The sequence below is a fragment of the Diabrotica undecimpunctata genome, chromosome 3 (assembly GCF_040954645.1).
Source record: "Diabrotica undecimpunctata isolate CICGRU chromosome 3, icDiaUnde3, whole genome shotgun sequence".
Lineage (NCBI taxonomy): Eukaryota > Metazoa > Arthropoda > Insecta > Coleoptera > Chrysomelidae > Diabrotica > Diabrotica undecimpunctata.
In genome coordinates, this window is record NC_092805.1 from 62,744,044 (window position 1) to 62,757,975 (window position 13,932).

Sequence of the window (13,932 nt, forward strand, 5' to 3'; positions counted from 1 at the left end):
TCTGGTCACGTATCCACACATTAGCACTGGTTTGATCACTATTTTATATAAAATATCCTGATTTTAGAGATTCGAATTACACTTCTGGATTTAAATTGCCAAACTTAAATGGAGCTTCGCGGGGTCAGACTGCTAGACAAAAAGACCAACGTTGGAATACTACAATACAACATTGGAGACCTTACGAAAGTAAACGACCAAGAGGAAGACCACAGATGAGATGGGTTGATGATATTAAAAGAATAGCTGGAACAAATTGGAAATATGTTGCTCAGGATAGAGACCGATGGAAGGAGTTAAGAGAGCCCTATGTCCAAACGTGAACGACACAAGGCTAAGAACAAGAAGAAGATGCTTTTTAGCAAGTTGGTACTTGCTCTTACTTCTAAATTGACAGATCAGCTGTTTAACTGCCTGTACTGAACTTTCTTCTTTATTTTGCAAATATATATATGAAAACTAATAAAACTCTGGCATGCTGTTGATTAAAATATTGGATACCCTATACTATTGAATCAACGGAAATACTAAGATCACACGGGGAGAATATTATGGGTTATTTCTGGTTTCGTCATAATTTACACTGAAATTACTAACAAGAGAGTGCTCTCACTTCCACATGTCCAAATTGATATATAGTACCAACAGATGCTAGTTATATACCATCAGTACTAATAAAATAGAAACTATCAAATTAATGTCAATTTCTTTGAATAATCAAAACAATCGAAAATATATACCAAAACAACACAATAAAAGTAAAAGTAGAAGAAGAACTAACCGACCCTATTAAAGCTGGCAATATTTAGCTTCAACTAGCAATTTAAATTAAAGAACCAATTTGACAAAAATCATATTAAAGGGGTGACTGAAGAATTAGCCGATTAATTAATTAATCATTACCCTGGATATGCCCGATTGTGGTGGTCTTCTTAGTACTTAAATTTTCGTAAAGGCTCGTTCTTTCAACCCCATAAGTAATGCCTAATGTTTTACTTTTTATTCAAAATTTAAATTTTACATGCCGTGTATTACTTTTTGACGATATTTCGAATTAGATTTGTATAGTAATAATTTAAGGTATTAAAGAGCCTCTTTGTGAAAAATAAATAAGTTTGTGATATGGTTCGCAACTCATAGGTATATAGATAATAAAAAAATAAACAGTTAAAATAAGTGTAAAAAATTTCAACTCTATACATCGGCGCCATTGTTCAGGTGATGGGTTTATCACAGATATCAAAGGTTACATTTTAATTCAAGGTTCTATTTGCGTATTTTCAATATTAAAAGAGTAGGAAAAGACATGTTTATGCTTTTATTATTTTTTTAAATCTATTCTATTTCCTTTCTAGAGTTCCGTCTTGTTTGAACGACCTGTGTTCTTTTTTCAATTGGGCACTTGTCCAAGGCTATGACAAATACTCTCTCCTCTGCTATTCTACATTAATATGACTGATTCATTATTTTCTCTAAACACTCTGTCCTCTGCTATTCTACAATAATATGACTGATTCATTTTCTCTTTCTTGCAGCTATTTTAATGTTTATCCTGTGTATCTTTTTCTTCTTCTTCTTCTTCTTTTTATATAGACATGACTCTGTCTGTTTTTCAATGTGCCTCCAGTAAGTTGCCGTTCCATGGTTTTCGTGGTCTTCCTACTGATCGTCTTCCTATTGGGTAACCTTCTCTTGCCGTCTCTAATACTCTATTTGTTGTCATTCGACTTATATGATCGTTTCATTCTACTCTATTCTACTCTTCTATTTCTTAACCAGTTCTTGATGTTCTCCACCTTGCATCTACGTCGTATATCTGTACTTCTAGCTCTGTCCCATGGTGTCTTACCATCAATTTTTGTGTTTTATCTCTGCTGCTTCTATGTGTTCTATGACCTGTGTCAGGTCTTGTTTCTGCTGCGTATGTCATTGTTGGTCTGATAACTGTTTTGTAAATTCTGCCTTTGGTTTCTTTCCCGATATTTTTATTTCTTCATATTTTTCATTTAGGCAGCCCGCGTCTCTGTTTGCTCTATTCAGTGGATCTTCCACATCAGTTTCGAGCTTTCCGTAGCTAGATAATGTGATACCTAGATATTTAAACTCCATCACTTGTTCTATTAGCTGACCTTCCAGCTCCAATTAAGATCTTAGTAAACTTGCTGTTATAACCATGCATGTTGTCTTTTTTTTTGGAGAAATTAACATGTTAAATTTTCTGGCGGTTATATGAAATTGGTCTAGCATACGTTGTAAATCATCTTCACTTTGAAAGAATAGTATTGCGTCGTCTGCATAGCAGATTATTTTAATTTGTTTTTCTCCCATTTGGTATCCTCTTTTATTTCTTACCTTTTTATTATTTCATCCATAATTTGGTTGAACAATAGCGGACTCAGAGAATCTCCCTGTCTTATCTCATTGCCAGCTTCAATAGGGTCGGTTAGTTCTTCTTCTTCTTTTACTTTTATTGTGTTGTTTTGGTATATATTTTCGATTGTTTTGATTATTCAATAAAATTGACATTAATTTGATAGTTTCCATTTTATTAGTACTGATGGTATATAACTAGCATATGTTGGTACTATATATCAATTTGAACATGTGGAAGTGAGAGCACTCTCTTGTTAGTAATTTCAGTGTAAATTATTACGAAACCACTAATAACCCATAATATTCTCCCAGTGTGATCTTAGTATTTCCGTTGATTCAATAGTATAGGGTATCCAATATTTTAATCAACGGTAAGCCAGAGTTTTATTAGTTTTCATATATATATTTGCAAAATGAAGAAGAAAGTTCAGTACAGGCAGTTAAACAGCTGCTCTGTCAATTTAGAAGTAAGAGCAAGTACCAACTTGCTGAAAAGCATCTTCTTCTTCTTAGCCTTGTGTCGTCCACGTTTGGACATAGGCCTCTCCCAACTCCTTCCATCGGTCTCTATCCTGAGCAACATATTTCCAATTTGTTCCGGCTATTCTTTTAATATCATCAACCCATCTCATCTGTGGTCTTCCTCTTGGTCGTTTACTTTCGTAAGGTCTCCAATGCTGTATTGTAGTATTCCAACGTTGTTCTTTTTGTCTAGCAGTCTGGCCCGCGAAGCTCCATTTAAGTTTGGCAATTTTTGTTGCTATGTTCTCGACTTTTGTTTTTGATCTTACCCAGTCGCTCCTCTTTTTATCTGACAGTCGTATACCTAACATTGCTCTTTCCATTGTTCTTTCTGTTGTGGCTAGTTTATTCATGTTTGCCTTGGTTAGGGTCTAGGTTTGCATTCCATATGTCATGATAGGAAGGATGTATTGGTTGAGCACTTTGCTCCTCAAGTATTGGGGTATTTTGCGGTTCTTAAGCATCCAACTAAGTTTTCCAAATCCTGCCCATGCTAGTCTTGCTCTTCTAGTAATTTCCGCACTTTGGTTCTCTTTGTCAAGTCTCAGGATTTGGCCTAGGTAGATTTACCTTTTGGCCTGAAAAGCATACCAAACACAAAAGGGATAATAAAATGTACTGCACAAACTATTGCGATATAAGATATATATATAAGCTATATATCTGTTAATTATTAGGATATACAGTATTTTTTCTAATACACCTGGAACGATTGAGTGAATAGGTGAACTATCAAATAGGAGGCTATTAGTGTAGAATTAGAAAAACTAATAAATTGTTGATCAATTATTTACTATTAGGCAGTTAATGAGAATTGTTGGGAATACAAAAAAAACATTAAACTAGTTATTTATAGATTTTAAACAAACACATGATATAATCATAAGAATAAAACTATGAAATACCATTGCAGAACTAGGCTTACCTAAGAAACTTATTAATTTAACAAGGAGTAATCTCAGAGATTTCAAGGAAAACTGTCGACTTATTTTCAAATGTACTGCAAAGTGCTTTAAAAAATTTAAACAAATTAGCGTAACATCTGTTTTGAAAACTAAATATTATGAGACGAATTGGGGATATTATATTACACAAACTAAACCGCTTGCCTACAGAAAATATTAGGAAAATATGATACGACGGAAAAGACTAATGACTTTACAGCTAATTGCCACATAAGTATCAATGTAACTATAGCTCGCAAAATGGGTTCAGTTACATTGCAATTTTTAAATTTTTCGTGATAAAATGAAGTGATTTATTGTTGTTTTGAAAAGGTAAGTTGTTTTTTATTTTTGTATTCCTGTCATCTGATATTGTAATATCAACAACATTTTTCATAATATATTCTGAAATGCGCTTTCTCTTACTGATAACGAACAAAAATTTTATTAACTGCTCGTTAATATAATTATGAAGGAATTTAGATTTTTATCTTGTTCTTACTATAGTGCTAAAGCACAAATGTAGTCATAGTCTACCGTATTTTTTTCATAGTGGTCATAGTTTTTAATTGTAGTATAGCTTATGTGTTTATAATAACTAGCGCATAGAAAATAATAAAATTTTTTACCCTATGCTTTATGTTTATTATCCTTTATTGTATTGGAACATCTAGAAGTATAGCAATACATTTTAATTGTTGAACAAAAGAGAAAATAAAAACACTTTTCGTGGTGTGCCACTTAACCATACACAAAATCGTACACAAATAGTCAAATGGTAGTAAAAGTTTCCGATATAGGCCGCCAGACGGCAAAGGCATCGCCGCGCTCGATGTCTATACTATGAAATGTTTTTCATATAGTCTTCGGATCAGATTTTTTCAAAACATTAAATTACATCTTTTTGTCTTTCTTTATTTAGGCTAACCGCTACTGTTTTTTTCTTCAGCGTTTCTTCTTAATCTACATTAATGTTATATTTACAATTCTTTCTGGAACGAGCTATAATTTTTCTCAAATAACCATTTTGTGTGGTTTAGTCGCCTTACGGTTTAGCGTGCTTTGGCTGTTTAAAGTCCCTTTTAATATTAATATCGTTTGAGAAATTTTTCCCAGATGACTAAATAAATTTCTTTAACATACAAGAGAGAGGACGTAGAGTAGGGCATAACGTAACTTAGATGTTGAATGAAAACTGCAAATTGCTGCTTATATTGATAAATACCACTCCTCATACCTAATATCTTTTGTACCCATCTTTGTTGTGTTGGGCAAGATTTAGTATTGGTGACGTACATGATCTTTCCTGTCTATAGCAACTTTTGTCTTTTAATTTGAGTTTTTCTTCTGTTTTACCTCTTGAGCAGTATTTTGTAAAGCTGACAAAATAAATATATTGACCGATAGCTTTTGTGGTCGTTGGAGTTTTTGCCAGGTTTAAGCAAGGCAACAACTTTGTCTTTGCTTTGTTTGTCTGAAGAATTTGGATATCAGTAACTGTTGTATTTTTGGTCCAAATTTTATAATAAGCTTTGTGCTCAGATCTTCAGTCAGTGCCGTATTATTCTTCATTATATACGTAGATAGTGGATCCAAGCTCAACATCGTTAAACGGTTCCTTCAGCTGACTGGTTTTGTCCTCTCTCATTTTAAGTTTTTCTTTGCTTCTTTGCCGGCAGAGATAGCACTTTTACATTTATTATGTGATTTTCAGCGATCAGCTTAATACCAAATACACTATTTTTTGCCCTCTATGTATTTTCTGCACTAGAAATACGTCACATTTGTGCTAAGCGCATATGTCTGATAAGGTTAAGTAAAGTAAAGTGTCTTTATCTCTAGATATGCCCTTAATATTTATAGACATTATTAGAATAATTGATCCTAAAAAGGACCGATTTGACAAAAATCATATTGACCGGGTGATTCTGATTAGCCGATTAATTAATTATTCATTACCCAGGGTACAACTGATTACGGTGGTCTTATTTGTACTCAAATTTTCGTAAAGGCTTTTCTTTTGAACCCCATAAGAAATGGCTAATTAACTTTTCATTAAAAATAATTTTACACACTGTTACTTTTAGACGATATTTCGAATCAGATTTGTATAGTAATAAGTATAGTTAATATGGAGTCTCTTTGTGAAAAGTAAATGAGTTTGTAATATCGGTCACAACTGATATATGAATGATAAGGACATAAACGGTTAAAATAAAGTGCACAGAATTTTAACTAAATATATCGGCGCCATTGTTTAGGAGATGGATTTATCCCAGAGATTAAAGGTTAAATGTATATTCCAGGTTCTATCTACGTATTTTCATTACTAAAAAAGTATATTTAAAATAAAGGCCTTAAGATATATTTAGATTCTATGGAAATTAGAATCTATGGAAATTAGCAAATTAAAAAATACATACATAATTATTCTGAATGACAAAATTGAGACAAACAGTTGCCCCAAGTATTGTTTATATTGTAAAGGTTATCGTCATAGTATAGTCAGAACGCAACAAGGTTCTATTGGATTTTCTGCTTTTTGTCTCCTCATTCCTATTGAAAACTTAGCCACGTAAATAACGTTTTAAAAATATATATCAATATTTCTGTAGTGCCTTTCCTAAGATAACTTTTTTTAAGCCTACTTCGTTTGACTACATGTAATGGATTTGATAGTTCCCAACAGATAAGTATTGATTGTAGGTTGGATAGCAGTTGGTTGTACAGGCATGTGTTGATAAATATGATGGGGCGGTAGGTAGTCCCATTATTCCTAAATCTGACCATATGTTACCTCCCCTGTTGATTCGTGGACGTCCTAAGGGCATTTTTTCTCTCGGGGCATTCTCCCAGTTTAACTTGGCAATGCAGTTATTAGAAAGCCTTTGGATGTAGCCAGCGTAACTTTGGCGTTGAGATTTAGTCTCTTGTATGACGTTGCTATCTTTATATATCTGTTAGACCTTGGCATTAGTTCCGGTTCTGTATTGGTTAGTATTCGGACCTTTGTAAGTTGGAAAATAGATCTGATGGCTTTTCTAGTAATCCTGATCTAATTAATACCTAAGTTTTACTTACATTGTTTTGTCAGCGTTCTCGTCGCATTTTCAGTCAATAGCACTGGTTTAATCACTGTTTTATATATCCTGATTTTAGGGATTTGTATTAGACTTCTGGATTTAAAAGTGTTATGTGGGTTATATTTACATCAGTTAGCTACCTGAATATATACCCTAATTTAATAATAAATATCTGGGAGCTTACATCAACAAAGAATTAGATTCAGACTAAGACTAAATGGCAAGGGCAGCGTTCTTAAAATTCAAGCAATTGTTCTGTGACAAAAATCTTAATACTGCGCTGAGACTGAGGTTTGTTGAATGTTACGTCTGGTCTCAACTATTGTACGGAGTAGAAATATGGACAGTAAAAGCGCAAATAGTTAGGAAGCTTCAAGCCTTTGAATTTTAGATATACCTGGAACACATACTAAGGAATATAAAGTCTTCTGCAGGCCATCATGCAGGGTAGAGTCGATGGCAAAAAGGGAATAGGTAGAAAGAGGAAGTCATGGCTGCGAAATATTCGTGACTGGACAAACATGACTGTAGACGAATTATTCCACGTTGCAAAAGACAGAGATACTTTTAGAAATGTGGTCGCCAACCTCCGTTAATGGGGACGGCATAGGAAGAAAAATAATGATACGCTAAACAAAAAAAAAACAGAGATGAAGATAGGCGCCAAGAAACTCTGTGTTATAAAACAGTTGAATAAAATACAGATTCTCGATTCAAATATTCAAAAATTTAATGAACAGCTTACTAAAATAGAAATAACGTCTATTTAAAATGCAATTCATTAATGGCTCAAGGTACAAAGCAGTCCTAGCATCTGCTAATAATATTGATCTTATAAGAAACTCTCTCCGCAAACGATATCTTCAACAAAGTGAAGAGAGCACGAAAAATGTTTTACTTAAAATCAACAAAATAAAAACCAAATACAAGCGTATTCGCAAGGTACGCATCTTATGTGTACCTTGGCACCAACGTAAATGCAAAATGGGAACAGGCCACAGAAATTAAGGCGAGAATAGAACGAGCTAGAGCAGCATTTAGCAATATGAAAAAGCTCCTCATAAGCAGGGATTTGTCTCTTCCCCTAAAACTACGACTAGTTAAATGCTACATTTTTCCGATCTTACTGTATGGTGTGGAGGCCTGGACGCTGACGGAGACGCTCACGAGAAAACTAGAAGCATTCGAAATGTGGGTGTACCGACGCATTCTTCGTATATCCTGGACCGAACATGTCACCAACATAGAGGTAATCCAAAGAATCGGAAAGGAGAAAGAAATCGTGAATACAATTAAACAAAGAAAGCTTGAATATCTAGGCCACATATTGAGACACGATAAGTACCGTCTACTGCAATTGATTGTCCAGGGAAAAATAGACAGTAAGCGAGGGCCAGGCAGGAGAAGACACTCGTGGCTCCAAAATCTGAGGAAGTGGTTCGGGCTCACATCGGTCGAACTATTCAGAAGCGCCGCAAATAAGATCAGAATTGCCATGTTAATAGCCAACGTTCGCAACGGACAGGGCACTTGAAGAAGAAGAAGAAATACAAGCGAATCAACAGAAGAAAGCAATTCAATACAGAGCATAATTCACTTAAGACCTATTTTAATACATGAATGCGAATCATGGACAATGACTAAAACAAATAAGGAGGAACTCCGAATATTTGAAAGAAAAATAATAAGAAAACTTTTTTAACCTCATTATCATATTGCTACAAATCCGTATAGAATAAGAACACATACTAAATAAAGAAAGCTCTTATAAATATATTGTTTAGGAAAATAAATCGCTTAAGGTAGATCAGACACATGCATAGACGCCAAGATCTCAAACTTGGTTAAAAAACGTAAACTAATTTTTGAAACCAAATTCAGTATTTTGCTTTAATCTGTGCCTTCTAAGAATTGCAAGGAAAAACAGACGTTGATAAAACTGTTTGTTATTAGAGACATGGGGAATCTAAAAATTGCATTCCACAACATATCTCCTCAACTAAGCAAAAATCCATAACGAATTGGTTTCTAGTACTCGTACAGAGTATATCGGAATAAAAGGAAAAAGACAGTTAAGCAAGAAGAAAAGTGCAAGCATTTACGTTTTAAGGGTGAAAGGATGTGCGCCCCATTTTTAGCTGACAAGCTTGCGGAGCATACTATTTCTGGTCCTTAGTTTGCCTTTTAGTTTTAAACAAGATTCTGTGATTGACAACGTGCGATATAAACTATCTACAAGGTATTTATAGGAAATTCAGAGTTCAAGGATTTCATCACACTATTGGATGTTCAGTTTTGTGAAAGCGCCTGTGTTGGGAAAATTGAAGGAGCGTTCCTAAGATTTTCGGGGTTTGGCTTAAAATTAAATCGTAGTTCATTTTTATTATATTTAAGGCATCTACTAGATTTTTTTCCACTCCAGCAACAAAAGTTTTTGGTTGTGCAATGTATGGTCTACATGAAAATCCTAGTATCTACTGGTATCTGTTGATCATTTGTGTAAATGTAATACAGTGTAGGTGCCATTACGCTACCCCAAGCGAGACCGTTTGTCTGCGTTCTCCATATTACCATTGAATGATACGAAAAATCTTCTGTTCTGTAGATATACGCGAATAAAACGATGTTTACAGTTTGTCATACAGTTTTTGGAGAAATGTCTTCTAATTTAATGTGTCGTAGGCGGCATTTAGATTGACAAATACCACCCCTGATACCTGATATCTTTCGTACCCGTTGTTGCTTTTTGCAACAACGGGTACGTTATTACGTACGTTATAAGTATTACGAATAAAAATAAATAAGCAAGAAGAATATAAGTGAATCATATTTAAAATAAGTGACAGAAAAAAGAATATTATATACATTTACTTCTAAATTAAAAATAAAATACTCGTATGCCTGATAACGAAAGATACAAAATTTACAAGCGACAAGGTATTTTTTAAAACAACCGAACATATATGTAATAATTGTAATAGATATGTTGGCTATAATCAAATTACCATAAAGTCACCGAAATATTTTATCTGAGTAATGACTCACTACTGATTGCTACGTTACGTTATACGATGCATTTATAGTTAAAAGCGAAATTAGGTGTTATGCCTCCTTATTATTTTAGTATCTGGTACAAGTTACATACTAAAGTATTATAGTAAGATATTGAATTCCCTACATTTAAAAATTGAAATATTGAAATTAGACAGTAAAAAATTATAATTTTAAGATTGATTTACAAATTATTATAATTTAAATTTTACTACTTTATGAAACAAATATTGTACATTATAAAACGTAGCAATCGAAACATCGGAACGTACATTTATATAATAAATTTTTCAGTGTCAATGCATTAAAAAAATACTAATACATAAAAATTGCCTTTTCCAAGCTTATAACAGACACTAACTTAAGTTTAAAAATAATTAAAGCAAGTAATATAAATTACCACCATAAAATATTTAACTACATTAACCAAGTATTTGTGAAATTTCGGGATGACTAAATTGATTGATATTTAAATAAATTTCAAGTTCCAAAACGTACCTGCTGTAAAATTTAAAAATCTACGACTAATCAAATTATTGGCAACATCGGAGGAGTTTAGTTGTGTACGGGGAAGAATACATACGGATCCCAAAAGTGTTTTACCCTATTACGGAGTTCATTTAATCCTACGTGATGGTCGGAGTCTACATAAAGCGCTACCCAGATAATAATATACACGGTGTATATTCGCCTGGAGTTAGTATAATACCGTTTTAGTACGGGGCCCACATTAACCGCTAGATCTATATATATATATATATATATATATATATATACGATACACTTACACCGGTATGCTAGATCAAAATCCTAAACGCGTCGGCTTGGCGCAGTGACGTCACGGCGAAGCAAGAATAACGCGCGAAACACATTAGATAGCTATTCGTAGCTTTTGTTAACGTTTAGATATATTAATTCGCCGGTGATTTATTTGAAATTAACGTTTGTGTATAAAACTAAATAATTATAGTTATGCCTGGGTGTGCCGTTTTTGGATGTGGCAATTATAATAGAGAAACAAAAGGGACTGATATACGACAAGATTAAATAAATTTAAAAAATGGTATAATAAATGTCTCTTTATATTAATAGTGTGTAAAAATTTGCATAAAGAGGAAAAGTTTGTACCAAAATAATTTCTCAATAACGCTTAAACATGTAAGGAGATAATTATGTTGTATTTGCCTAAACTTACATATAAGCGTTTATGCAAAATTTTTGAATATATCTAGCATATACTATATAAAATAATATTTTAAATACCCTACAGCATGCATATGTTCAACATATTTCGATGAGAATTGTTTTGAAATATCTATAAAACAAAGATATTTTTCAAATTTTATGCCGCCAAGTATTAGAAACCTTAAACCTGATGCTCTTCCTACAATAAATCTTCTTATGTATTGTGATGAATGCGGAGAAAAAATTGTGCGCATTCTCGCAATTCGCAATAATTGTGCATTGTGCGTTTTTCATTGTAACTTCCCTATTTTTTAAACCAAATCTGTAAAATTTTAATATCTGTAATATTGGTTGAGTTTGTAATTTATAATGATACACATTTGTTTTCTTTTTTTTTATTCACAACATATTATAAACTAAATATTTTCAAAAATTATCACATTTGTTTTAGACGAAAACCGTCTTTTCAGTTCGCGTTTAGTCATTAATTTTTTATTTATTTATTTTTATTATGTGTTTAGTGGAATTATGTTTATGTAGCTCTTGATACAATTTAAATAAGCATTTTATATTAATTAATCTTAATAATTTAAATGCTTTCTTTATCTTATTTTAGGCCAATTAAACTCATAAACCAATATATATTATGTGATATTAATTTCAAGTTGCTTCGTCGTGACGTCAAAGTGTGAGAGTAATAGACTCAATATTCATTTGCTTCCTCTGTGTGTTAGCATACCGGTGTAAGTGTATCGTGTATATATATATATATATATATATATATATATATATATATATATATATATATATATATATATATAATATATGAAAATTACTAAGTTCTCGGGAAGAAACGCGTTGAGAATTTAATATTCGACGTTTCGCCACCCATTTTGGAGCCATTATCAAGAGGGATACGGATCCGTTCGAGTTCGGGGTCTCAATCTGCATACTCTCCTCTCTCGTGACGTACCAATACTCTGTATTCCTCTGTAGTATCTCTATATATTCGCTTATACGTATTTCATTCTACCAGGATTCATCAGAGCGACTCGTACAGAAGCTCTAAAAGTGGATATTGTGGATATTGTTAACTCTTAATAAAATCCCTATTTTTTGACAAACCGAATATATGACTAAAAAATTTAATATCTAATGAGTTTATTTTAGGTTTTAGATTATTCAGGATTTGTTATCTTTGTATAAAGAATAACTTTTTTTCATAATAAAAATAAAAATAAAACTAAAAAGTTTTAAATATGGTGCAGACTTAATTGGACCATATGGGAAACTTTTTTATTTTTAATTTTATGAAAAAGAAAAAAAGTTATTATTTCTAAAAAGTTCTAAATAATCTAAAACCTATAATAAAATCATCAGATATTAAATTTTTCTAGTCATATACGCGGTTTGTCAAAAAATCTAAATTTTATGTAAGAGTTAACAATATCCATTATTTTAACAACACAATATAGTTTGATACAACCAAATATTCCAAAAAAACCTTGGTATAAGAATTTCATCCTCCCTCGCAAATATATAACTACCATCAGTAGACTTAGATTTGGTCATGCATGTTATCCTGCACATTTATTTAAAATAAATATATTAGATTCCGATATTTGTCAAGAATGTCAGATTAAAAGTGACTTCAAGCACGTATTTTTTGAACGTCAAAAATATAAACAACCCACCAACAACCTAATTAAAAGAATGATGGACAAGAACATCCCACTTCCTGTTAATATTCCCTTTCTACTATCACTTAATGAAAAGAAAATGTTTGACTGCTTGATAAACTTTTTGTCTGATAGTAAAGTATGTCTATAATTAGATTGGTAACCTATGTTTAGAAAAAAAAATTAAAAAAAAAGATTAAAAAAGGGAATATAAAAAAATACTTAAAAAAATAGATTAAAAAAAAATAAATTAAAAAAATAAATGAAAAAAAAAATAAATATAAAAAAGGATTATAAAAAATATATTAAAAAAAATCAAAAAAAAATAAAAAAAAAATAAAAAAAAAAATATAGTACCATAGTTGTATTTATTAACATAGTAGGTAGATATTTTTATTTGTAAGATGTATACACTATGTATTTCACGTCTGTCAATAACTGAATTATAATAAAGGTATAATCTAGTATTTATTAACATAGTATGTACATTAGCTAAGTACGGAATAATTTTATTATTATTATATTAATGATGTTTCACTAATTCTTTAAATATTTATATGCATATTTAAATTCGATAATAAAGCTCATGCTGATTGTAACTGGCTGAATGACAATTCCAAGCCAATAAAAAAAAAACAATATCTACAATTCATATTTTTGTTAAACCGCGTATATGATTGAAACAATTTAATCTTTGATGATTGTATTATAGGTTTTAGAACATGCAGAACTTTTTATAAAGAATAACTTTTGTTTACAAAATTAAAAATAAAAAAATGCTCATATTTTGCAGGCTTAATTGGACATCCTGTATATATAAAAGAGACAGAGAGGGAGTAATAGAGGAAGAAGGGAAGAAAGAAACTATGAATATTAAAATATTTTACCTGTAATTAAATGATAAACACCCAAATTCTCTTGTATTGATACATTCCAATTCACAATCTCTTAAAGATCTTGCAAAAGAAACCTTTCTCACAAAATCTTTCTTCATTCGTTGACGATAACCCATTTGTTTAAAAAGATCTTTTTCGTTATCACATTTAAGACTGTAAGGTCTATTATCATATATTGGTCCATCTGGTCCTGGTGACA

General features: G+C 31.8%; 1 protein-coding gene across 2 annotated transcripts in view; it reads right to left on the minus strand.

Annotated features, from left to right (window-relative positions):
- The window catches only part of nompA (no mechanoreceptor potential A), a 132,447-nt gene that overhangs the window by 45,309 nt on the left and 73,206 nt on the right, over positions 1–13,932 (minus strand). For both annotated transcript variants that reach the window (XM_072525998.1, XM_072525999.1), the window contains one exon: positions 13,725–13,932. This exon is cut by the window's right edge and continues 747 nt beyond it. In XM_072525998.1, the coding sequence (XP_072382099.1) occupies positions 13,725–13,932 (208 nt within the window). The remainder of the gene's footprint in view (positions 1–13,724) is intronic.